Source organism: Leptonychotes weddellii, chromosome 10 (assembly GCF_054177405.1).
Source record: "Leptonychotes weddellii isolate Sample4059 chromosome 10, ASM5417740v2, whole genome shotgun sequence".
Classification (NCBI taxonomy): domain Eukaryota; kingdom Metazoa; phylum Chordata; class Mammalia; order Carnivora; family Phocidae; genus Leptonychotes; species Leptonychotes weddellii.
Genome location: NC_138378.1, coordinates 4,125,720 through 4,152,763, shown reverse-complemented (window position 1 = coordinate 4,152,763; position 27,044 = coordinate 4,125,720). Strand labels below are relative to the sequence as shown.

The window sequence follows — 27,044 nt, the reverse complement described above, 5'->3', positions numbered from 1 at the left end:
GCGCGGCCCAGGCGGCCTGGAGCTCTGGCTGTTGCCTTTTTTTTTTTTTTTTTTCCTCGTTGTTTTTCGGATACATCTTTTTTCAGAATTGGAAAAAAAAAAAAAAAAAGCGAGCGCGAGCCGCCGCCTGCAGTGAAGCGTGCTCGGCCTCCAGAGGCAGTCGTCTCCAACTTTTCCTCTCCCGCCCCAGCTCCGCGCGCGCCTCAAACTTCGCCTCTGCTGGGGCCCAAATTTGCCTGCCGCTCAACTCCACTCTAATGTGCGCGCCAAGGCCCCTGGCGGCGGTTTGCAGCCGGGGGGCCACGCTTCTGAGGCTCAGGCCTACCCGCTCGTGCGCTTCCCCGAGGCTGGGCCCAGTTTGGGAAGGGGAAAGCGGGCGCCCCGGGAGCACCCCGGGAGAGGGCGGAGCGCTCCCGCGCCCTGGGGCAGGGGGGCAGGGAGCTCCCGCGCCCGGAACGTTGCGAGCAAGCCTTGCGAACGTCGCAGGGGGGCACTCGCGAGGGACGGACAGGAAGAGGGCCAGGGGGGACGCCAGAACCCGGGACCACAGCACGGAAACGGCCCGGGGCTGAGCTGCAGTCAGATCCGGGGATGGAGGGAGCCGGAGAAGAGGAGTGAGGAGGCCGGGGAGGCAGGCCCTGCTGCCCTCCTGGAGGCCGGCAGGCCGCTGTAGCAGTGGAGGAGCAGGCCGCCCAGAAAGGGAAGGGGTCAGGAGGTCGGGCCCGGGCCTTTAGCAGGCTCCCACAAGGCCCAGGAAGGGAGGGCCAGGCGCCCCTGGAGTTGAGGGCCCAGGCCTGTCCCGGGTTGTCCAAAGGAGGCCTGGGCCAGGCCTCTGGTGGGGAAACTGAGTCAGAGGCAGGCCTCAGGGCACGGCCTAGACGCGTGTGAGCCAAGTTAGGGGTAGGGGGCACAGACCCTTGGGGGTCTCAGAGACTAAAGGGGGGTAGGGGGCTTCAGGGCCTCCCAGTCCAGAGCCGGATTGGCGAGTTAGACGCTTGTAGATCCAAAGTTGGATTGGGGTGGGGTCTCTGGGACGTTGGCTAGCTAGGCAAGGATTGGGGGGATTTAAGTGCTTAGAGATCGAAGGCAGGCCTTGAGTAGGGGGAGTCAGACAATTGGAAAGCCTAGGTGGTTATTTGGGGAGGGGTCTCCGCGCCTTGGCGAGGCGCAAAGCTGCGCCTGTTTGGCTTGAGGCCTTGTCCAGAGAGGTTTCTGTGCAGGGTGGGCCGCCTGGGCCAGGCCAAGAGAAAGAAAGTGAATAAACCAGGACTATAAGTGGGCGGGGGGCCCCTGAGAGGGGGGTCACAAAGGGTGAGACATGGCCACCAGGCGTTTAACCGACGCTTTCTTGTTGTTGCGGAATAATTCCATCCAAAACCGGCAGCTGTTAGCCGAGCAAGTGAGTAGTCACACCACCTCCAGCCCTCTGCATTCACGTAGCATTGCTGCGGTGAGTCTCCCGGCGGCCTCTCCGACACACGCACCGTGTGCACTGCGGCTCTGCCTGTCTGTCTGTCTCTGTCTGTCTCTCTGTTTAAAAAAAGAAGTAAGAGTAATAAGACTAAGAGTGATCGGAAATGCAAGGTCCCCCGGCTAGGGTCCGGGGACGCCTATAACCCCGGCGGGGGAGAAAACAGTTTTAGGCCCCTGCTCCACCTCTGCCTTGCCCTCTCCTCCTCACTTCCGCAACCCTCCCCCCAGCCCACCCCCGCCGCGGTCGTCACTGCACGACTGGCCGCCTCCAATTTACATATGTTTTAACACGAAGATTTGGGAAAATTGGGGCCTTTCTGAAGCCTTTTTGTTTCGTTTCGTTTCAGCCCCCTCCCCCCACCCCCATACGGGGCCTCACTTTGGTCCTAATGGCTGAGTTGCAGGCTCGCAGAACCCAAATCCTTGCAAATGAACGACACCCTCCCCCAAAATGAGGAAGCCGTGGGTTTTTCTGTGTGTGTGTGTGTTGTGTTTTGTTTTTGGTTTTGTTGTGTTGTTTTTTTTTCCCCACCCGTTTTCTTTTAATGGCCTCACCGCCCTCGGTGTGGCCGCGTTCCCTATGAATAATTGCCTCACTGTTTTTCCTGGGGGCTCGTGTTTGTGAGACTGTAAGGTGCTAGGTCCTTCGTTTTCCATTTCCCACACAGGAAATTAAGCTTTTCCCTCCATTCGAACTTTTCAAAAAAAAAAAAAAAAAAACATGGTGTGTGTGAAAATTAACCTTCAAAATAGCACAGGTTTTTTTATTTAATTAACGTGAACCTTTCTTTAGCCCAGTGGTAGAATCTGTTCTAGGGAGTGCCTGGGAAGATGACTGAGGTGGTTTTGTTTGTTTTTGATGAGGTCTGCTTTCCCTTTCTGAGCTTCAGTTTCTTGCTCTTTTCTTGCTCTGATAGATAAGGGGACACGGGTATGGATGGTCTATGCAAGGCGATTAGCTTTGGAATACCTTAAATTGAAAAGTGAAGTTATGAAACTAGTTGGCATTGGGGGGGGGGCTCCTTGCTGTAGACAGGCAGGAGACAGGCTTGATGGAGGAGGGAAATAAAGTCACCCCAAAACCAGACTCTCAGGGATTATACTTGAAATATACAGCTTTGGGGATCTCACACTTATTTCACCCCTTAGGGACCATATTGCTTTTTAATTTTTTTCCTTTATGACTTTACTGAATGCCTCAGAAAAATCATGTCATGTGTCTTGGTTATTGAAAGAGCATCCACAAAGACGGTTTTTCCTTTTTGTAAATCACAAGTAGCAAATGTCTTTGGCCGTATTGCTCCTATAGAAAAGCTATTTTAAGCCGTGTGAATAGTTTGAGAAATAAAATCGTGTAAAGTCAGGTCTAAAAGCATAGAAAACAGGGATGGAATGTGTTTAGATTTTTATTTACTTAAGAACTTAAAGGTTTTTTCTGCATTTGTTAACTAAAGAAATGGCATTATGCTGAAATAAGTGTAAATGGACACGGGCTAATTCCAGTGCTGATTTTGGAAAGAAGGTGCTGAAATAAGCCAAGAATTAGAGAGTAGAAACCGAATGAATAAAACTCCTCAATGGAACTTTAGTTTTTTCAAATAAGATGTAAAAATTTCATATTCCTTACATGGCTTGATTTTATGCTCCTGATGGGGAAAAAAACCCCACAGAACTAAAACTCACGTTAATTTTTCTAAGTTACCGGTTTTAATTTATTGAAGAACGTTGTTTGCTTTTAAATTTTTAATCGTATAAGGTTCAAAACACCCTGAACCATTGGGTAACATGAAACTTTTATTATTATTATTATTATTAATCATTAAGTCAGACAGTTTAAAAACCTGCTGTCTAAGCCGGGCAGCTTTTTAAAAGTGCATCTTTAAGTCAAACAGATTTTTTAAATGGTTTTCTAAGTTAGGCAATTAAAAAATATATGTATAAGCTAAGGCAGATAATTAAATATGGATAGCTGGAGTATACAATTTGGAAAAATAGATATGTCAACAAAAGGTACAGATATGTATAGCAAACTCAGACAATTTCTTGAAAATAGATTCTGGATCAGACTAAATGTATACATCTAAGTCAGAACATTAAAAATATTTTCTATATATTTTACCATTTAAAATATTACATGCTTAGTCTATTTGAAATCTTTCTCATATTGTAGGCAGTCAGATCATGTAAAATATCCTTGTAGTCAATTCAGAGGATCTAAAAAATAGAATTTGCAATTAAACAAAAATGGTTAGCTTAAGTTAGAATTTAAAAAGAAAACACAGATTCATATTTTTAATTGTGTACATTAAAAAAACACAGGGCATGTCAGATTTTTCTGAAGCGTTTAGGGGCAAAGTATTACTTCTTCAGTTTGCTTACAATTGATTCAACAGAAACTATTCTGCACACACACAAAATCAAACATGGCAAAATGTTAACATGACTAAGTAGAGGGTATAATTCTTTCGACTTTTGGGGAAGTTGGAAAAGTGCTATAAACATTTTGGGGGGAAAGCCATGTCTAACACAATTTTTTAAAACTTTATCAAATAACTTAAGCAGTGTTTTTCACTGCATGTTTAGCTCATAGAAATGTTAACACCTCATTTATGAATTGCAAATTTCAAAACCATGTAGCAAATCAAAGAAAATCATAGCTGTTAAATTTGAACATGGATTGGGTTTTAGGTGATGTAAAGAAATTATTAATTAAACTAATTATAATTAATTTTGTTAATTTTATTAAAGATACCTACTGAGATGTTTAGTAGTAAAATGTTAAAATGCCACTTTTTTATATCCTTAACCGCCCATAAATGAAATAAATAAGGCAAAATATTACTGATTGTTAAGCCAATTGAGGAATATGTGGGGTGACATTATACCATTTTACATACTTTTCTGTATGTTTGAAAAATTATAAATAAAAACTTAAAAGATATACAGGTCATTAAAAACGTGAGTAAAATAAAAGGACACAATTTATAAATATGTAAAACTTAGGTAATTAAAAAGGAAGCAACTAAATGTTAGAGTTTAACTTAATTTAAAAAATCATAACCTGAAATTTCTAGTTCCTAGTTAGAAGAAAAAGCTGCAGATGTTGATTTCAGTGTGTGTTTGTTACCTCACACACAACCCAAAATAAATCGATAAATCACATTGAACTGATAGGTTGGAGGGGGGTTGGGGTTTTTTTTTTCAAGTTTTAAATCTGAACATTCACATCCTTATTTAAGTAAAAAGCTGTGGAAATTGTCAAGTTGTATGCATGTGTGTATCTCACACACCTCAAAACAAAGTACACCTAAAGCAGTATCATTCAAGAAACTTAAACATGCATTTTTTTTTTTTGCATCCTAGTTTGAGGGGGAAAAAAAACCAAGTTGGGTGGTGGTGACGGTGGGCTTGTGTGTACTGACATACATGCATACCAAAAGAGGTTTGTGCAGCGTTCAGACAAATATGTCACAGCTAAGCAGGAATTTAAGGAGGATGTACAGCGACAAAACAAAGTCCCCAGGGCCAGCAGAGACCTAAAGGTCCTTGACCCGACATCCCCTCTATGATAACCCCAATGCCTCCACATTCTGTGATGGCTGTAGGAAATTCCAGCAGCCGGTCATTCTACCTCTTGTGCTACCAAAAAAAGTCTTTGCCCGTATGAACCCCAACTCTACCTTGTATCCTGTGGTCCTAGCTCTGGTTCTGGCCCTCGGGGTCTCTGACACGGGAAGCCTCTTCCTTCTTCTGCATGATAACCCTGCAGCCTTTGCGTTGCCGAGAGCTTTTTCTAGCTCAGCAGTCCCGGCTCACACAGCCTGGTTAAGTTTCTTGCCTATGAATGAAACCTAGTGTTTCTGCATGCTTTTTCAAGTTTAGCACCCAGAGCTGAACAAAATTCTACTTAATTGTGTTTTTGCTTGTATTGGTACTAGTAAAACTAATTGTTAGAAACAGACTGGGGTTTGATTTTTAGACATGGAGCACAATGCAGTGGTTGCCATTTCTCATTCACTGTGTCTGGGCCTCAGTGTCGCATCCCCATCACTGTTGTGCCTCAGGGCAGGTGTGAAATAAAGGAAAGAGCGCTGGACTCGAAGTCTGGGAATTTAGGGTTACCTCTTTAGGGTTATGTCGCGCTCTGCGGCTGACCCAGAACGTGTCTGTAGGCAAGCTTTTTAAACCCTTCCGACATCTTTTGCTTTATTTATAAGTTGAGGGGTTTGAGTTGATTTCTAGGGGCTGTATGGATTCAACAGTGCTTTCTTGAGTTCTGTTTCAATACACGGTTTCTTCTGACCCAGGCACACAGCCCTAGCTTTCATTTGAAAAGGAGTAGTCAGCAACATCACTGTGCCCCCATTAGCCCAGTGTCACGCAGAAATCCTGGGAAGCAGCTTCAGTACTTTGCAGAAATAACTTTGACATTGTTTTGGCCAAGTGCAGGTTTTAAGGCACCGCTTCATTCAAGCAATTACAGGCAGCTTGGCTTTAAGGAGCTGAAATGAATTTACAAAGTAAAATAATCATTCCAAAAAACATGTAAAGTCCTAAATGAATGAATGGAAAGTAGTTGTTGAGTTGCTGTTCCGATCTGATTAGGTGCTGTAGGACGTGTGTGATTGCCTTTGATCGGGAATGGATCTAATAGAGGAATTGGAGCTATTCGTTAGGGTTTACCGCCTGATCTATCCTCTGCTTGAAAATAATGCATAATCTATAAATGGAAGCTGGAGTTAATTGGTCTTAGATTAGTTTGAAACTAGCACATTATTTTTAATAAAACATTGTGTGCTTTAGGGGGAAAAAAGATAACTCAGGATTAACTAAGGTTGTAAGAAGTCTAAAGTCCTTCTTCAGTCTTGACTGTAATATTTGCCAAGATTTACCAAGCGCTTCCTGTGTGCCTGGCACTGGGCTGTGGGCATGTGGGCGCTTTCCATGTGCAGCCTCATTTCATCCTCACAGAGCTGTCACCTAGGTGCTGTTGTTTTTCTGATGATACAGATGAGGGAACTAAGGTTTGCAGGAGTGTCACCCACCTGGCGAGTCAGGGTGCCGGGATGGGGCCTTCGGCGACCCTGGCCCCAGAGCCCTGTGCTAACCCACTGGGCCACAGCACTGCTGGCTGCCTTTCCAGGACTCGTGGTGCAGGTCCTGGAAACGGGAAGGACCCATTGTTTAAATCTTTTTTTTTTTTTTTTCTTTTTCTTACACTAGGCTAGCATCTTCTGTATCTCCATTTACAACCATACAGAGTCCATTTTTACCAGCATATTGAAGGTTCTAGTCGACACCGAGTCTGTTGGAAAATTAATTCTCTGTCTTTAGAATCCAAGTATGAAATCATTGTATATTTCTCTTTAGATCCATTTGCTTTCCTGCCTCTAAAGATTCCCTTTGAGCAGTGAGGCTTACTTGAGAATAAGGGTACTTTGTTGGATAAAAGTGAAGCAAACTTTTATTTGGGCAGTAACGGAAATAAAGTAAATAGCACTATAGCATAGACCTGTGCTTCCAACTCAGTTTGCTCAACTTTCCCAGACTTCCTGAGTAAACACAGATGGGTTTCCACTTACTTTTCAGTTTTATGTAGAAAGTTCTTTAGACTATAAATTACACATGCTGCTTGGAGTTTTCAATATTTGCTTGATTATATGCCATGGGCAGGTCAGAAACCTAGATTTAGACATTATAAAGATTTAGAAGGTGATGATGTGTAGCAGCGTATTTTCATTTGGCTGTATTTTGGTTTTTCCTGATGGTAATTCTAAATGTTTTAATTTGGGTCTTGACAGAATTTTCTGGTAATTTGGTGGCTGGGGGAGTTTTGAAGGCCTTCTGTTTTTAAGTAGCAAAATGGGGCGGGCGGGGGTGACTCTTTGAAAAGATGACCTTCTGAATTTAATTCCCGATGTGGTATGGTAGTAGCTGCCTATGGCTAGTAATTCCCTGAATTGTTAATAAAATTAAAGATGCTGGTAGGTGGGGTGGAAGGAGGCCTGAACACCTGGCTCTGTCCTCATCTCAGCCATTAAGCTCTGGGACTTTGGGGAAATGGATTTATACATTTTTGAAGCTTAGTTTTCTTATTTGCAACAGAGTCTTATCTAGCCTGTGATTCTGATTTCACCTCTTATCGACTAATAATTGTAGAAACCAAAAGATCAGGGTGTGTGCTTGGTTAATAATCCAAGAGGACAGGCTGTCCTGTAGCAGAGATCTTAACCGAGGTTTGCAGTAATACTTTGTTCAAAGATTTGATGCCAAGGAGCTGCTGCAGAACAGTCAGATGGACAGACTGAAATACCGAAGTTAGGGGTTTGCCCTGTGCCTTGTTTTATTAATAAAAACATTTCAGTGCTTTCTTGATGAAAATGTTAAAGCTTTTAAAAAATACAAACATTTTCTTTTTTTCTTTTTAAAGTAAAAGGTAATTAAATCAGATTTCCATTTGACACTATCTTCTCTATTAAAATCTTCTAGTACTACTATTATGGCAGGGTGTGTATATAAATATAGTTCTCTTTGCTCTCATAGCAGATTGTAGGAGGAATGAAGAGGACTTTCAGCTTTCTATAATGTCAGCTAATTGAATTTTTACATGGAGGAATATTGCTTGATTACACTTTTTATTACTGTCATTGTTTAATAATATTTTGGCCCTGATAGACCAGTTTCATTTGCACTATTAATTTTTAAATAAGGAAGTTATGTTTTTTAATTTTCTAAATTTACTGCTAAGCATAAAAAAACCCACACAGTTGATTATTGAAATTTACCACTAATTATTTCACTGATCAATACTGCAGAAAAGAAAAAAAGACCGAGTTGTTTAGATTATCCATCATTAGTAAATATCTGTTCAGAAGATAGAGTACCATGTTGATCTGAAAAAGGACCTTTAGTTTTAAATTGAAACTTAATCCTCTGGCTGCCGGTGCTTCTTCCGTCCTACCCCCCTTAAAAAATAAATCTCTCCTTATCTTTTTGTTTTGTTTTGTTTACTTGCTTTTCTAATAGCTTTATAAATAACTATGTGCTTTCTAGACTAATAATAATATATGGCAAGCAAATGGGAAGAGTTTTTCTTTTCTTTTACCACCTGTGTCTCTCTCCGGGGAAGAATGGTTTCTCGGCTTGCTTATTACCACGGATAAAGCCCTGTCTGCGGGATTGAATTTGTAGAGACCTTACATATGTGGTCACTGAAATATTATCTGAATACAGCCATGGACGATTTTTGTGGGTTGTTCATTTTCTAATTTTGCTGCATTTGTAGGGCTGATTTACATGCTAAAATATGCACTTACTTGACATGGTAAAACTGCATTTTAGCTTTGCTTTCTTATTTTATCTTCCTAAGGGAAATTTAGAATATTGTGTGTGATATTTTATATTTATAAAACAGATTGGCATTATATTTTAGTGAAATTAAAGCAAGTGTATTTTATTTGCTTTATTGTATTTTAATTTTTACAACTATTTATTGTTTCCTATCTCATTCGCCGAAACAACAATCACAGTAAATTAAAGAAAATATGTATATTGATGTAGCTTTTTTTAAAAAAAGGAACAATCAAAAGGGGGAGATTTTTTAAATGCCTGGGTTAGTGGCTCTTTATTTTTAGTTAACTTTTGAGTTGCTTAAGATCAAAGTGTTTTCTCAACTGACCATACCTTATCTGTCTGTCCCCATCCTTCTTTTCTCTTTGCTATCCCTAACTGGATGGGACTGATGGGAAAAACATATCTCTTCAGGAGCTGGATGAGGTATTGTGTTTTGAATATTTTTGTATGTTAGTTAATAAAATTATGTCTGTTTTTTTCTGAAGTCTTTGGTCATATACAGAATGCTAATAGAGCTTATATATATTTTAACGTTTATTTTGATTACTTATAATTGTTGTGCTTAACAATTTAATCCTCAGGATTTATTTAATAATGCTTTCACACCAGGTAAATTGGTGGTTTAGAGAAGGGTTTAAGGAACTATTATTTACTGCTCTTAGAAATGTCTCAACTTTGGCAACAGTAAAGGTTGAGCCTTTTCTTGAACTTCCAAAAAACCGGATTGTCTTTAGGATTATGTGTGTAACTCATGTGGAGTGCAGAAGGACATGATGTCTGGGGAGGGACCGAAGGAAGGAGGGCTCAGACCCCGTGGACCTGCTGAGGAGGCTTCACAGCCCCTGTGTTTGGGGTGAAACCAGTGACCCAACGTGTGTGCTCCCTGAGCTTGGCATTGCAGGGTCCGCTTTCTGCCACCTTCCCAGCAGCACACTTTTGGCCTTTTCCTGAATTACTAACAGTTCACCTGGAAGATGGAGAGGGTGCTTATTCATAGCACTTTATTCTAGAAGCTCGAATGAAAGGGTCGAGGAAAAAGGAGATTGAACTGTGGCTGTCCATTTTGTGTCTCCATTACTCGTTTCAGCGGCGAAGGGGTAAAAATATTTTTCCTGAGGGTAGACCTTTTAAAAAGAGTAATGGGGGGGGAGGGTTGGTTTTGTTTGTTTTAATTTAGAAGTCTGACCAGTGAGCTGGGATTAGGGTGACTGTCTTCAAAACTGGTGGGGCTCCTAACTAGAAGATTAAGATCTACCCGTAAGCTCTAAAATCTTTTTTTAACTAGTTGATAATAGCAACAGACGGGGAACAACCTGAATATCCTTCATCGAGAACTGGTTAAATAAATAAGATAGATAGCATCTTGATTCTCCATCCCTCTTAAAGAGCGCAGCCTGTCCCTGAGGGCCGCAGCCGACTGAGCTCCCAGACCCATCGCTACGTGCGAAGGAGTCCGGTGTCAGATGGCGTGCACGATGTGATTCCCGCTCTCTCTGTTCTTGATTTTGAGAAGAAGAACTTACACTGACGCTTGTGTATACTTAGAAGATTTCTGAAGAGACACAATGAACAGTTCACAGTGGACACCTTCCAGGAAAAGTCTGGGATGGAGGAGAAACTTCCTTTCTATTGCTTGCCCTTTTCTTAGGTTGGATATCTATTTTTAAAACACGTGCATGTAATACTTTTGTCATTAAAAAACAATTAGGATTTTAAAAACAGCTACCCTTAAGCGGGTAGCTCCTTGAGCCAGGTACTGTGGCCTCCCTGCCAGCACCTGGCCTGGGCCTGGGCCTGGGCCCCGAGCCCAGGAGAGAGAAGAAGTCACTGCAGCGCACACACAGTGAAGTGAAGCATCTCTGGGGCGAGGCGGGCAGGATGCCCATGGGTTTGCTGCCCAGACTCAAACAGCATTAAAGCCTGGGGCCTTCAAGAGGAGGCCTTGTAGAATAGATGTTCCCCCTTCCTGAACAGTTTGGAGATGTGGGGCTTGTGGCCCCCAAAAGGAAGTGTGCCATGGGGGACAAATAACAACAGAACAACGTAGGTTGAAGAAGCATTGACCACTTTACACACGAGGGGCATATCTAAAGTCATGTTACTTAGGGGTCTGCCCTCTGAGCCAATTTCCAGTCTTTCCTACTTCCACTGTAGGAACTAACAGTTTTCTTCTTAGCTTCTGGGTGGTTTTTTTTGGTTTTTTTTTTTTTTAAGATTTTATTTATTTATTTGACAGAGAGAGACATAGTGAGAGCGGGAACACAAGCAGGGGGAGTGGGAGAGGGAGAAGCAGGCTTCCCGCGGAGCAGGGAGCCCGATGTGGGACTCGATCCCAGGACCCTGGGATCGTGACCTGAGCCGAAGGCAGACGCTTAACGACTGAGCCACCCAGGCGCCCCAGCTTCTGGGTGTTTAAAGGGGCTCTCCACATTCTGTCACCAGAGACCCTGCTTGGAGAGCCCCTTTGCCACACACAGCTCACATGCTGTTGGAATTCTCCGGACTCAAAGTCCAGTCTCCGTTCTGTGTACACATGGCCACCTCGTCCTCTTGAGCACTTCACTTGGTCCTTCATGTCCTTTGTCTAGAACCATTATATCTTTTATGAAGTGTAGCTTCCAGAATTGTATTTTATTTACTCAGCTAATTATAATTGTATATTTATTACTATTAAGTCCCCAGGTGCTGAGTTAGGAGCTGGGGATGTTTGGGAATGGTGTCCAGAGCCTTGCTTCACCAGAGCTGCAGTGGGGCTTTGAATCAGTGCCTTCTGGGGATAGTGAGAGTGACCTCCCAGTTCTGGGCATGAGGTAGATGGAAGCCCACCCCTTTGTAGTTGAGGCCTGAGCAGACTTTCCTGACTGCATCCCTTGGGTCTCCCAGAGTAAAGCCATCTCATCTGGTGGCATCCTGCAGTGGGTCCACATTAGATCGTCATTCTCCTGCTTAAATCAGTTTGGAAATCTGCACCCTGGGGATACCGCTCTTCTTCCTTCTCCAGAAGTACCAAGTGAGGTATCCCTAAGGAGGAAGCCCACCCACCATTTACTCTCTTACCCAGAGAAGATCTGGCCCTCTCCTTTGCTCCCTGCTCTAATCTACTTCCCCTCCAATAACAAAGTCATCTCCCAAGCTGTTGGGTTTTAAAATTCATAATAGGACATAATAAAACATTACAAGAAGTAAATGTCAAGTTCTCAAACCACATAGCCTGGGCAGGGTGGAGTGATACAGTGGGGACACGGAGGCCACAGGCTGGGCCCACGGGTCACTTGCTGAGAAAGTCTCTCTCATGGGGGAGCCGGTGGTGGGGGGAGGAGGCAGAGGCTCAGCGTCCATATTTGTACAAGGGGGGCAGTCCCCTCCAAAGACTTGTTGGGGTACAGAGATCAATTCAGTGGAAGGGTAGCACCGACAACGCAGGCCACCGTTGCTCCCTACTGGTTTTTTTTTTAAGGAGAAGAAAGGAAAATCAGTGAAACTAGCAGCATTTATATCTGGATGGTATGATTCTCTGAGTTTTTATTTCTATATTTTTTGTACATTTAAAAAAGTGTATATTTTGAACATTTATTGTTTCATAACCAGGAAAAGTAATCACTATTTTAAAACTACCATAGATTTTTTAAAGCACACAGGAGTGCTGACATCCCTTGATTCTCTTTTATCCATGTGCTTATTCACTCCCTCAAAAATTTGAGATTTCTTAAGCCTAATTGTCTATCAGCAAAGTCCTCGAGCCGTCTGAGCCCCCCGAGTTATGCCTGTGGCCTGACTTCCTCATACGCGCTCCTAGATTGTCTCACCTGGAAGCGAGAGTGGCCAGGCTGTAATTTTCAGCGTCCCTTCTAGACTTTCTAAATGTTCATTGCCACAAACAACCCAGAATTGTCAGTATTGTTTCTTGTTACCAATGCATTATGACTGAACTTAGTTTATTATTTTTTTTGTAGATGTGGGGTGGGGGGTGGGAGGGGAGTGTGTCTGACTATGCTAATCTCAACAGAGGCTTTGCCGTGTCCTTAATCTTACCGTACACTAAATCAGCCTTCTCGTAAAGGCGGGGTTTTCTAAGAGTAGAGAGGCTCTGTATTTGGAGCAGCCAGATTTATAAGAGTATGTGTGTATGCGCGTTCCTTCCATAGATCAAGAACTTGTCCATACTGTCTGGTGCTCTTTAAAGGGACGAATGTCAACATCTAAAGTGGATCAAGGGCAAAAGATAACTTTAGTGAGACTAGTAACAAGCCTTTTGGGTGTGCTATTTTGAGCTTCTGTTGGAATTTTCCTGTGTTGGCAACCCTAGGTTAGGGTCGCACACCCCCACAGTTCTAGGAGGACAGAGCCACAAATCAGAGACCAGAATTCTGAAATTCTTAATTCTCATAAGTACAGTTTTTACTAAAAAATTTTTTTAATTTAAAAAATAGGGGAAGGTATTTTACTTCGGAAACACAAGTTCATTTAAGAAAAGCTTTAAAGACCAGTATCCTATATTCAGAGAAGGGACTAAGTTGAAATTCAGCAAGGATGAGTAAAGAGAATTAAAAGTCTGGCAATTTTTTAAAGCCTGTATTAGCTAGAATGGCAGCCTGAAAACTGATATGTCCTGGGTCTTAAAATAAGAAAACATATTTTCAAATGTGAAGTGAGGTTTCTGAAACTGAAAGGGTGATTGTTTTGCATTTAAAATATATTTTTAATGTTCATATTTGTTCCTGTTTCAAATAATTGACATTTCTCTTCGATTATGTTTACTCTTCTCAAAAGAACATGGTTTTTTAAATTTTAAAATCATACTGATAAAATAAATGATACATTTCATCTGAGTACTGCTGCATTTCTTTTTCATGATGAGCTATGGCTATACTCTGTGTTATAAAGGGGACAGATTTTCCCACACTTCAAGTTGGCAAAACCCTGGTGCAGTGTAGGGGATGCTAGGGCCAGCTTGGTGTGTTGGCATCTGTCCCCTTCGGGTAAGGGTCTCTTCATTAGCAGGCTTCCTTAGAACATTTAAAGAGACTGTGTTTACCCCAGACTTACTTTACATGCATTGGGGTGGGGGAACACAACTCTCTTAAAAGAGGTGAATCCACTTCAACTGACTTTTCTCATTGGACAGTTTCTCATTTGTTTCAGATAAAGTGATACTAATTACTATCCAGATAAATTTAGATAAATACCATCTCTGTATCTTTTCTAGTTTAATATATTTGTAAAAACAGTACAAAGTAAGAGCATGAGTTTAAAAGCCATAAATAAAACAAATTATTACTCTATTGAGAATGATACAATAATAAAATACAGTGCATTAGATAATAAGCCGGTATCGTGGAAGTAGTGTGGCTCATGAAGAGGTACCTTAGCAATTTTGGGTTTTGCTTTGTATAAAGAGCTGGAGGTTTAGGTTCAAGTTCTGCTCCAGTGGGCGCACAGCTCTGTGTCCAGCACCTGCTGTGTGTGTGGTTGGTCCCTTGGTCACTGTGCCCTGCACAAGGTTGCGTACCTTTTGGTGACTTTGGAGCAGGAGGTTGAGGAATAAGCAGCCCTGCTTCTCGCTGTCTGTTCCTGCTCTGTCTAGGGTGAGGTCTGACCCTCGTGGCCGCACCCTCGGAGGGTCAGTGAGGGAGGCCACTTTCTGTTGACGCATGTGCGCTCCCTGGGAGCCTGACCTGTGGTCCCGGGTCCCACTGGTGGGGACTGGGGCTGAGGACTCTGTTTCCTGGTGGTGTTTCAATCTGAAGGCTTGTTGTCCTGATTTGTTTTCTTAGCAAATTGCAGTTATATTTCACGGGCCTGCCAAAGTGATGGGCAGCTTACGGAGTAGATGGGGCTTCTGGAGTCAGCCGACCAGGTTTTAATCTGTCCCATCATAGCTTTGTGACCTTGGGCAAGCTACTTAACTTTTCTGAGTTTCAGTTTCCTCATTTATAGATTGGAATAATAGTTCCTAGCTCATCTAATTTCTGTGAGGACTAAAACAATAAAAAGAATATAAGATCCCTATTAGGGAACTCTTAAAAACAAACAGCGTGGCCGTGGTTGAGGATTACCGCTTCATGGACTCAGAGCCCCAGATCATGCAGGTTGGATGACACACCATTTGTTTACGACCTGAGATGACACTGTGGTCCTGTAGGGTCCACGTGGCGGCAGAATGCTGGTGACTTAATCACGACTCACAGACGCTCTGGGAGCAGTTATGAGGATTCTGGTCCCTTCGGTGTGGTCATTGCACGTGGTGTGATCCGTGAACACACAGAATGCCCCAAGCCCATGGGGGCAAAACTGGGCGAGGGGGGTGGCGGGGGGCAGGGAGCAGATGCAAGACTCCGGTTTGCCTGTGGGAATTTTGCTATAAACTGTTCAGGATTTAGGGCTTATTACTTGAAGAATTTTTTTAATGTAGGTTGTTCCTTATGTTCTGTTTTTTTTCCCTTTATCTGTGGATTTTTAAATTTTGCCTTGTTCCTTTATTAGAAAAGCAAACAAGTATTTGCTGAATGAATGAAAAAATAAATTTAGATAAATGCAAGGAAGGGGGAAGAAAAGCAATATAAATTCTTCACCCAGTTCTGCTGTATGATTTAGAAAATTTACAAAGTATTACCTGCACAAGACTTTTATATACTGTTTTGCATTATTTTTTGATCATCATCTGGGTCTTTGGAAACTGGCAATTATAAATTCTGAGCTCCGGAGGGTACCTCAAGATTCTTTAAACCTGTTCACTGCCTCCAGGCAAGAGAACAGCTTAACCAGGCCAGACCTATGATCGCCCTCCCCATCTTCAAGGCTTTCTGAGGCAGTGTCTTACACAGGGAAAATCAGCGGGAGCTCTCGGTATCATTTCAAAATAAGTGAAAACGTTGCCTGTGGACATTGAGCTGAAGAAAGGAAGCGGCAGTCAGGATTGCATTGAGGTTTTTCAGGATTGCTTTTGCCAAATGGTGGGTAATTTACTAATCGTTTTAGGCAGTTCTTTCACACATTTTAACATACGGTTAATGATCTTGTGACCAAGATAACTGGATCAGCCCCATTTCCAAAATAAGCTAAATGTGTGTAAGTGAACCTTGCTCCTATTGAACATTTTGTGTGAGTTCCATTTGTAGCCTAGTATTTTTTTTAAACTTGAATCTGATCGCATTAACTTTTAAGGTTCATGCCATCTTGTCATACGTAGTAGTACTAGTACTAAGAGGTCTTTCTGTTAAGGATCTTTTGTTGATTTTCTTTATTACATTTCTATAGCCAGATCAAGTCAAATTCATGTTCACAAGTATGTCCAAGAAAATTAAGAACTGGTGCATGAAAAGATAGGAAAACAGTCCCAAATCCTAGCAGTATCAGAGCAAGCTTATGATCAGGCAAGTGCACTTACTCCTACATTTTTTTTTGCCTTCTTAGGGAGCGACATTTAAGAGGGTGTAAGAATATGCTTGTCAAAGTGGAATCTGAGTAATTTGTTTTAATGTCCCTTTATTTCCCTGTAGCTTGCTGATGACCGTATGGCTCTGGTGTCAGGCATTAGCTTAGATCCAGAAGCAGCAGTTGGTGTCACAAAACGGTCACCTCCTAGATGGGTGGATGGAGTGGATGAAGTAAGTTGAATGTTAGTTTCATACTTCTTATTTCTTTAAGTGATTATGATGCCGATATTTGTTAAGATATCTGCCATAAAAACTGATTTGGCTACACTTGGATGCATGTCCCTGGAAATCTTTTGCTTTAGGTTTATTCCAGTTCACACACCACAAGAAAGGGTGTGTGTGTCAGTGATCTTGGCGTTAGGAGCAACTACCTGGATTATAGAGAGAAGTTGAAATGCTGTATAACGAGGAGTGGTATTTGGATTAAAAGTTGCTCACGCATCAGTGAGCCTACAAGTTGGCTGAAGCCTGAACTCTGTACTCAAGTGTAGCTAATTGTCTAGGAGGCAGACAGATGCCTGGCAGGCATCAGTGGAGTCCTGGTGATTTCATTTGTTTAGATACAGTATGATGTTGGCCGGATTAAACAGAAGATGAAGGAATTAGCCAGCCTTCATGACCAGCATTTAAACAGACCCACCCTGGATGACAGCAGTGAGCAAGAGCATGCCATTGAAATAACCACCCAAGAGATCACTCAGGTGAGGATGGAAATGGGTCCCCAGGTGGGCACGGGCATTTCCCAGCCTTCTCATGACCCTCTCAAAAGCCATAACGTGCTACAGACTCTAAATCAGATCGCACTTCCCAACCCCAAGTTCACAAAGGGACGTGAGGCCCTGAGCTCCCCCAAGAAGCAGCATGTGTCTTAGTGAATGGGGACTGTTTTCTCTGTTGCTGATAGATACCACCATGGACTGATTTTAAAATGTGTAACTTTTATTGTATACTAGTGCTTACAAATTATTCATATTATTCATGTTAAAAAATGGTCCTCATAATTGGAAAAGATTGGGAGCTGTTGCCCTAGACTTGAGTATATTAGTATCCTCGAGGAACTTAGTATCCTGGAAAAATTCCTTGTAAAATGTTCAATTTGAGTAATTTTTATATAATAATGACTAGTGTGTGAACTTTAGTGTTTTACATTTTTTTGTTTGTTTGTTTATGTCTCCTGGTTCTGATCACCAGTAGAGGGGCCAGGTGCTGTGGGAAAGCCCTGGGTGTTGGAATGTTCGAATCCTGGATCTTAGCAGGGTAACAACACCGTGGTTCTCTTCGAATCCCTCAGACTCTGGTGTTCTCATCTATAAAATGGGAACAGTAATACTAATACCTGCCCCAAGGTGGTGATAGGGATTAAATGAGACGATCACAACAACAGAGCAACACGTGATGACGGAGCCTAAGAACGTGTGCCCTGCGCCCCACCTCTGTTCACATCTGGTTCAGTCTTTCTGTGGGTGTAAAGGAGGCCTCTGATGACTTTGATCTGGTCCCTTTGCCCGACGCCCGACTGTGTGCACAGAGCAGTTGATGTCTCTGGGACCCGTGAGTGCGGAGGGGCTAGCACTCGGGGCTCCCTCCCGGCCTGCTGTGAGCCGTGGGCTTGTTCTCCCAGCTCTTCCACAGGTGCCAGCGAGCGGTGCAGGCTCTGCCCAACCGGGCCCGCAGGGCCTGCTCCGAGCAGGAGGAGCGGCTCCTTCGCAACGTGGTGGCCTCCCTGGCCCAGGCTCTGCAGGAGCTGTCCACCAGCTTCAGGCGCGCACAGTCGGGCTACCTCAAACGTGAGTGTCACCGGGCTGCTTTAAGGGATTTTGAGTCCTCAGAGTTCCAGCACTAGGACCACGGACCACTTTTTGTTTCCATCCTTCTTTTTTGCTGCTAGATCTCAGTTTCCTCCTCTCCCCTCCATCGTTACCCCTTGGGCACATTCGCGCATCTTCTAGAGCAGACGGAAGCCCTGCCCCCACGTGAAAGGCTGCCCAGGCCGAGGCCAGGAACGGGCTGTGGGAATAGCTCACAGGCAGCAAAGCACAGCTTACTCTGTGTCCAGCTTAAAGCCCATTTATACAGCCTGTGGCTTTCCAGATGCTGGGTCGGGGGGAGCTGCTAAGAAGTAGGTGAAATAAGTTGTAATCACAGGAAAGCTTTATATTTGCATAACAACTGAAGTATTTGAGTGCCTGAAAACCTTTTCTGGGAGTAGTTGAACCACTGGCTGCTTGCTGGTTGGCCCTAGTGACCCACTCAGCCTACCTTTTCTTCCAGACAGTGGGAAGTCTGGTTTTGGCCACATCCGCATTTGAATCACCTCATAAGCTGGGTTTTCCTTTCTTGCCATTGTAATCAATAATATCCCCACATACTCAAAAAAAAAAAAAAAAAAAGTAGTTCCCCCTCCCTCTGACAACTGGCATATTTGTATTTTAATTTCATTACTTCTAAAATTTGATTAGGGCTGTTTGGAATTGTTACTAGAGATGCTTCTAGAGAGAAATACTGATTTTTTAAAAATGTGTTTTGTAACAGCAGTTAGATTAAATATTTCTGCCTCACTTAGAGATTCTCAGATGGTTTTAAGTGTCATTTTGTCACTCACTTGGCAGCAAGTGAATTGTACACATTTATAGTGTGATTTTTGTCTTGAATAACGCCCAGTGCTTGCATATTGTTATCTGTTTATAACCCTTTATTCTCCCCCCAGCGCTGTTGGAGATAGGCTTCTTTTAAAGCTAAGAGTATCTCCATTTTGACTGTTGAGTTTTACTCTAGATTTCCCCTTTTTAATGGTGGAACGGTAACCAGGATGGTTTACATATTCGAGTAAAGTGAATTCCTGTCTATGACAGGCATGAAGAATCGGGAGGAAAGAGCCCAGCATTTTTTTGATACATCAGTACTGCTAATGGATGATGGAGACGATAATACTCTTTACGATCGGGTACGTGAGGGGCTGCAAGACTGACTGCTGTGCGTTTGCGCTCCGTTCTGTTCCTTCTCTCCATAGACCTGTAACTTCTGTGCAATGCCAGTGGGTCAGCGCGGCTTGACTTGTACATCCATCAAGTAGTTTTTGCAGCAGGTGGAAGAACAGTCATGGGGGCCATACTGTTTCTTCCTTTCTGTAGGCTGCGAGGAGGCCTTGTCATCTGCCTTCCAGAACCTTCGGGAAAGCAGTCTGCACACCGCACGTTGGGAAGAACCCAGAGAAGCGCAGGGTTATTTCCGGTGGTTTTGCTGCTCAGCCCTGTGTAGCTGCAGACAGGGGTTCTCTTTGTGTCCCCTGCTTTGGCCCCTAGTGCTTTAGATCCTGCTTGTTTTAGGAATTTGGATCTTTCCTGTGAGGGAAAAATAAGTGCTTATGTGTTGTGTTTATGTGCTTTATAGAAGTATTTTCAGAATTCATTCTTTAAATGACATCTGCAGTGGTACACCATACCTTTCTGGTGGGGGGAGAAGAGAATCTAACATATAAATCCTGTACTTTTTGTTTTGCTAGGGTTTTACAGATGACCAGTTGGTGCTGGTGGAGCAGAACACACTGATGGTGGAGGAGAGGGAGCGGGAGATTCGCCAGATCGTGCAGTCCATTTCAGACCTGAATGAAATATTTAGGGATTTAGGAGCGATGATTGTGGAGCAGGTACGTGGTTCACCTTCCTCATCATTGAGTTTCCTGCCATGACATCTGGCCCTTCTGGAGACTGTTGATTCGGCATTTGTGTCGGGAAACAAAATTTGACCCTACTCCCCCCATGTACATCTGTATGTATGTGTGTGTGCTTATACCCTTACATAGATACGTGTGTGCACGTTATATGCGTATACTAATGTCATTCCCTATAAAATTACTGATAACCTTTTATTTTTTTAAGTAAAAAATAAATATCAGTGGAAGGTCTCATATTCTCTGCCCATACTCCAAGGACGCTCGTGGGACCACCCTACTTTGGGGGTCTGGTGGGTTCTGCCCCCACTCAGCAATGATTCTGGCAGTAGATAAGGTTTCCCTTCTAATTTTGGCAGGTTATTGTGTAAGGGCAACTGGAACCACTAGCTTTCAAGTAGAATTAAATTGTTTGTTCACTGTTACAATCTGATTAGGGTATTTTATTATCTTGCCAGCAGGGATTTGGGTCCTGATCCCCCTGCAACCAGCTGCACAATGGAGTGTTGAGGCCATGGAAGATCTAGTTACAGTAATTACTCCTGCGGTTCCCAAGGAACTGCTCTTGCTATCTCCTCTGATACAGCATGTTCCATTAAGAGCCCTGTTCCTCCACATAGCCTGGTGTTCCCTTCTTTCTGTTTGAACCGACAGATTAAACAATTAAAAACAAAATTCTCCTTGAGGCAAACGTGTAATTTTACATGGTGGATTGGAGCTCACCGTCTCTGCTCTGACCCATCCATGGAAACCCGTGTTGACGTTTACAGACGTGATAGTCAATTTCCAGGCCTAATCATAACTGGGTCTAGCTTAACCAGCGTTCTCTGCTTACTTGAATCCAAGTATTTAAGCAGCACATGGACACAGAAGTCAGCCCTTCGCCTCTCAGAGCCTATTTCCACTGAACCGTATATTGCTTAAAACCCCAGTAAGTCTGAGTATGGCATATCTTAGAGTGGCTAAATCCAAAAAAGAAACCTCAATTTGTCAGTATTTCTTTCTCATGAGTTAGACTTTATTGTAACTTACACGGCACTCTGCCATTGAGTGCCTAATATTGCTTGATGATGGATTCCAGAGCTTTCCGTGTGTACCTTTCCAGCAGCGGATAAGTAAAACAGATAATCCTGTGGATAATGATGTCTGCAGTTCCATGTTCCCAGTTGCGGTTGTTGGTCGTCTGTAACTGTCATTTCTTACTCAGGGTACAGTCCTTGATAGAATTGACTATAATGTTGAGCAGTCCTGTATCAAGACCGAAGATGGCCTGAAACAGCTTCACAAGGTAATGTCGTATGTTTCCGCAGCTAAGAGTTTGAGGAGCTGCTCTCAGATGTCCAGGACTCAGAGGAGGGGCTCTCGGTGGCCAGGCGTGCAGGAGCGTCGTGTCAGTGTGGTCGGCGCCAGCCACGGGGGGCCTTGTCACCCTACTGCAGGGAGTGACTCCAGGGGCGCTTGGCGCTTGGATTTGAAATTGCTGAGAAGTCCCTTCTGTGACAGGAAATTATAAAGGAATTGGGCACTTCTTCCTTTCATAAATTATTTTCATTCTTTGAATCTTCTTGTTGTAGGAAATCAAGGGAATGGGTGTTTGCTAGACATGTGTTGAACATTCTGTCTACTTGTTGTTGCGCTGACTCAGATCTCTTGCTGTGACACATTTCTGATGAATTGCTGGTGGAGGATCCTTTTGGAGCAGATAAAAATCTCATTTTCCCTTTTAATTACCGCAGTATATCTGTGAGCTACCTTGAGAAAAGAATGGTTTGTTGAAGTGAGAGTAGCTCTCTTACTCTTCGCTAATAAGGTAGCTATTTCCGGAATATCTTTCGTGATACTTGTTGAAAATAACCGGAAAGCGTCTTAGAAATCTTGTCATCAGTGATGAGAAACATACATATGCTGCCGAGTGTATCTCGCATATAATTGAGTGCATGTTTTCTTTAAAAGGAATGCTAATACTTCGCAAATAAAATAAATTCTATCCATTTCCTTGTAGCTTTGAGACCCTGTGATATTTGTAGCCGTATAATGAGCGTTTTTCCAGTCCACGAATGGACTGCTCTGTCGCTGTTCTGGAGCCAGTTGCTCTCTGTGGCAGGGGCGGCCCCGTCTGACAATGATGTCAGGTTTACAGAAAGGGAGACCTACCGAGGTCCGACCAGGAACCCTTCACTCTCCCTTCTGTGTGCTCGCTGCCGCACAGGGCGTGGACGAGACTCCCAACACATGGTAGAAGGAAAAGGCCTGCCTCGGGTAGGCAGAGGGCTTATTGAGCATTTAGATTCATTTTGCTGCCAAGCCTGTGTATGAAAAGAGTGATAACTAACTTGAATTTCCCACTCTGTAATACCCAGTTCCTGATATGCTGTTGAATTATGCATTGGTTTTGAAGTTTCTTAAATAAAAACTAGCGAAACATGTTTTGTAATAAAGCACAGATAAAGGGCAGAGCTTTCTCTACGGGAGTGTACAAATCTAGTGGGAACTAGAAATTTTGTTTTAGGTTCTACTTTATAAATCATCTTGAGAGGCTTTAAAGTATATCGTTTAGTATTGGCTTCCCTGGTGTTCTGGGTTCCTTATTAGAAAAGTAAGCATGCTCCGTCTTATCTCTCAAGTCACCTTGCTGTCAGTGGCGTGGCTGGCCGTTTCCTTGGCAGTCACCTCATCCGAGGAAGATTGAGCCTTGGAAGCGACTTCACACGGGCCGGACTCTCAAGACGGGTTAGCCTGTCTGTCCTGATGTTTCCTCCTGGTTGATGAGTGGCTCCCAGTGGGTGTGTAGGCTCACTTAGGAAACAAAACTACCAGTCAGAAGGTTGGTGGGGACCACGGAAGTAAAACGGAAGAGATTGGATATTCTTAGACGTTTCCATCAAGCTGTGCCCTTCGTGTCCTTCCCTGTGAAAGCACCACCTGGGGAAGGACGGGGCGTGCTATCCCTGGACGTGGTGAGCGACACCCTCGAGACTCCCTCCTTGTCCACTCTCCTGTCTCTGGTCAGTCTCCGGGAACCCAGGTGGGGCATTTTGCGTCTGTGCACAGCAGGGGTGTGACTGAGGGCGTGCCCCCGTCCCCCAGCCCCGCCGGGGCCTCCAGGCTGATGTTTGCAGGTGAGGAGTGCAGCGGGTGCTGAGCTCTGGAAGCTCCTGTCTGTCGTGGCAGCAGAAGCACAGCGAGAGATGATCTCAGGGAGGTTCTTTCTGCACTTGAGACCCGTGGGGCACGCTTTCCCATTCCTGTGTCAGAGGAGGAGTGTGTTCTTGTTCCCAACATCAGGGGAGGCAGAAAATACCACTCCGGGGGGCCGTCAGTTCCTTACACTCTGGCAGGGGTAACCTTAGCCCGATGTTTGAGGTCATCGTGAAGGAGGTATGCGTTCATCCGAACAACTGTGTCCAGAAATGGGAGGCTCTCCTTGAAAGAGTGGTTCATCACAGTCAGTGGAAGGAGGAGGAGAAGCAGGTCCACCTGGTGCTGAGGCAGAGGCTCGGACTCCTCCCAGCCTTTGTCTTAGTGGTGGGTCCCGGCCCCGCGCCGCTGTGCGTCCAGGGTAACTAGGTCACGAGGTAGCTCCAGCATCGTGGAGGTCGTCCACTCACGATGATTCAATTTGCTTGAATTGGTGGAAGGGCTTATGATGATGTGATGTGGCCTGTAGCAGAGAGACCGGTCATGCACGTAGAACTGCAAGCCCAGGACTGGAAACAAGCGAGGCTTGGTTTTGGATTTTTGGGAAAATGACGGCCTTTTTCCCCTCTCTCTGTAGGCAGAGCAGTATCAAAAGAAGAATCGGAAGATGCTTGTGATTTTAATATTATTTGTCATCATCATTGTCCTCATTGTTGTCCTCATCGGCGTGAAGTCTCGCTAGGCGTCTGTGCGGCTGTGTGTGCCGCCCGCGTGGACTCCCGGGCGCCAGGGGCTCGGCCGCCATGCGGGCACAGCAGAGGCGTGGGCTGTGGACCGAGGACCGCGTGGGGGCAGCGAGCGCTGGCCTGGACTCCTCGTCGCAGTCATGCTCAAGCAGAGGGAATGGGCTTCTGGTTTCCCTTCATTGTCAGGAATTTAAGGACCTTTGATACCGCTGCAGAACAGAGATTGAGCTGTGTCATCAGTTATAAGATATCTATTTTTTTTAGAAAGAGAAAATGAGTTGAATGTTTACAGGCACCCCACAAGCTGGTCGATACTGTACATGCATATGCTGTTTTTTTAGCTTCAAGTCGGAGCGGCATGTTAAAATAATTTTTGGGAAAAGTTTTTAAAAACCATCTGGTTTTTAAGAAATTTGGTACCAAAAAATTTGTGAGTAGAGGCAAAAATGCCTCTTCATCTTTCTCTGTATATTTTCCAGTTGAAAACAAACTGAGAAGTCCTTTAAGAATTTATAATCCGTTCCCCATTAACTTAATTTAGCTTTTCCATCACTGTTAATGATCAGAGTAGCAAAGTGTGAAAAATAAGAAACCATCATTGATGTTAATTAACACATTTAGATGGGCCAGTTAAAACAGCTTCATAAGTTTAAATTAATTGTAAATGGACTATTCCTCATCTAGAATCTGTGCCCTGCATTTTCTACTGTAAACCAAAAGGGGTTACTAACAAAACCGCCTAAACTTAAAAGTTGGTGATTTGAACCGACCTCACATGAAAACATGCAAATGGAAGATGGGCAGTGTCATGAAAGTCACCAGAATCAGCCAGTGTGTCCCTGTACTCGTCCCCAGCCGTCCTTGCTCAATCCATTACTTATATACTAACCACATAATGGCCTGTTCAAACCAGACACCATTTAATGAACTGTGAATTTACACACAGGCCATTCTAAATGGGTTACCCCATTTAGGATTAGTGGATCTCAAATTATTAACCAAACATCACTCCATTTCAAAGTAAAATATTCCACCAGTGGTATGATTTATCGGCTCTTCCACTGCTGCTTAACATGCCCAGAAAGTAGGCATGTTCCCGCAGATTGTGAAAATCTGGATTAGGAAATCCCTCATTTCTGTGAACGTGAATCAGATCGCCAAAGCAGGACTTTGCCGTTTACTTACCTATTATCAATATGGTGCTCGAATATATTCCTGGAACTGTAGAATAATGTGGAAAGTGATGGTAACTTTGAAAGCTGAAGTTCATGTTTTATTGGGTCTTGAGACACTAGTATCTTTTTAATGGTCTTTGTATAATTTTCAATGGCTTTTCCATTGTTTTTTACCTCTCCTAAAAAGTTTGAGAAGAGCATGACTTCATTAAATGTGCTATGTTTTATTTGGATCAGTCACATAAAATGTCTCTTTAGAATTGACTTGAAAGTTGTTTCCAGAAACTTAAACTCAAGTCCAGAGGTTCAAGTCGTCCAAACAGATCGTGGTCTTAAAACCCATGCCCCAGCCTTCCCTTCCCAAGTCGTTTGTGACTCCAGGCGGCCACTGGTTTTCTTATTACTGATGTGGCTATAGAATGATCTAGAGGTGCCCCTGGCATTTCAGGAAATCGCATGGTATTCCCTGACAAACAGTTATTTATTAGGAAAAAAGGTCGGCCAATCCGAATCCACCACCTCCTCGATCACCCCTGAAATGTGGGGCTTCTGCATTCTTCTTGCGAACAGCTCTAGGCCTTCTCTACTCACAGCAGATTTGAATCCAGTGGCAGAGTCGACATGTTCCCCTAGACCAACTGCTCCCAGGAGCTGGGCTGTGGGGGTCCGAGCTCTTCCCTCCCTGACGGTCTACAGTGGCAGAACTGGGTCCCTGGTGAAGCTTTTCAAGTGCTCAGTCTTACCCTTGAAGGAAAGTGACCCTTTAAGAAAGGATCACCAAAAAAAAAAAAAAAAAAGGAAGGGATCACCATTTATTTATATTTATTTTCAGTTAATAGGGGTGGCTGGGGTTGGTTTTTGCTCCCCAACCCCCAACCCCATTTGGGTAAAATAGTAGATCTAAATAGACGTGAAGGCTCTCGAGCGGTCTGAAGCCGGCGCGGTGCCAGTAGAAGCCCCCGCCGTCTGCTGCCACGACCTTGTCCCACAGTGGGAAGCGGCCCCAGAGCCTGGGCGCCAGCTTGCCCGGCTCCTGCAAACACTGTCTTTTTCTTCTGAGCCTTCATCAGGGAAGGAGCAGCAGCCTTGGGGGAAGTAAGAGAAAAGTGGTAATGGAGTCCTGGTAGCTCAGGGCTCCTTTCCCTGCGGACAGCCATTGCCGTCCCTCTCGGCCAGGCTCTGGGGGCAGTGCTCGCCAGCCCGGTCTCTCCCCTCACCTGGGACGCGAGCAGAGAAGAGGGCCCGCAGGGAAAGCTGCTTCTGGGCATCCCCGGGCTCAGCCACTGGACACCCGCCCCCTTCAGCGTGTCCTCGGCGGGCTCCTTGGATGGGACTGGAGAGCAGAGAAGTCCGTGTTTACCGTCAGGTCGCCAAAGCTCCTGATCTTTCCCGAGATTGTAACTGAAATCTACTGTCTCTCGTTGTATTAATTTGGGGGTGGGGGCTGCTGGCTTCGCCACGGGCGTGAAGCAGTGTATGACTCTAATTTAACGGATTTACCGCTTTCTCTGCTAATTGAGAGAGCATTATTTATTTGTTTTGACACAAGTGCTTTCAGTGTTTTATCCTAGCTAATGGCTTCTTAAAGGTAATAAAACCCTTCCAACCTAATTGGTCAGATAAGACTTTTTTTCTTATGTGCTTAAATAAAGCAATTAGTGAAGCGCTTCTATCCAAAATGACTTTTTTTTGTCCTTTTTTAAAACTAATTTACTGTTACTGGAAACTTTTTGTACAATAAAGCAATCATGCGGATTAAAGAACATCCTGCAATCCTAGTATTAATTTTAACGATGGGGCTCGCGTTTTCTTCAAATGCATCTGCGTTACGGGAGGGCCTGGTCCATTCTGTGATCGTTTGGGCCAATGACTATTTGTTTTGTGTCTGAGGCCTTGCCTCAGTGTCTGAAAGTCCATCCATCTGCCTAATGGATGCTCGCAGAGGGACCAATCTGTCTGCTATCCAATATACAAAAGGGAAACTGCCGAAAAGGCAGACAATTATTTTTCTTATGAAAATGTATGCTTCATATACATACCCAGAAGCATTTGG

General features: G+C 44.0%; 1 protein-coding gene across 7 annotated transcripts; it reads left to right on the top strand.

The window, feature by feature from the left end:
* The first annotated feature begins 546 nt into the window (after positions 1-546).
* Positions 547-26,754, top strand: STX16 (syntaxin 16). 7 transcript variants are annotated; one of them, XM_006742785.3, is made up of 9 exons: positions 547-1,450; positions 9,238-9,249; positions 16,326-16,433; positions 16,823-16,963; positions 17,884-18,049; positions 19,115-19,206; positions 19,765-19,908; positions 21,140-21,220; positions 23,708-26,754. In XM_006742785.3, exons 1-9 carry the CDS (start codon positions 1,319-1,321, stop codon positions 23,810-23,812), a joined length of 981 nt encoding a protein of 326 aa, XP_006742848.1. In that variant the 5' UTR covers positions 547-1,318; the 3' UTR covers positions 23,813-26,754. The 7 variants fall into 7 exon arrangements, with proteins under 7 accessions (XP_006742848.1, XP_006742849.1, XP_006742850.1 ...); XM_006742787.3 differs by having other exon boundaries at positions 548-1,399; XM_031038536.2 differs by lacking the exon at positions 9,238-9,249 and adding an exon at positions 16,084-16,199 and having other exon boundaries at positions 550-1,399.
* The last annotated feature ends 290 nt before the right edge of the window (positions 26,755-27,044 follow it).

Coding starts and splice junctions, on each gene's coding strand:
- STX16 (XM_006742785.3), top strand. CDS start 1,319: ATGGCCACCAGGCGTTTAACCGACGCTTTCTTGTTGTTGCGGAATAAT. Junction 16,434..16,822: donor GGGTGGATGGAGTGGATGAA/GTAAGTTGAATG, acceptor TCATTTGTTTAG/ATACAGTATGATGTTGGCCG. Junction 16,964..17,883: donor CCACCCAAGAGATCACTCAG/GTGAGGATGGAA, acceptor TTGTTCTCCCAG/CTCTTCCACAGGTGCCAGCG.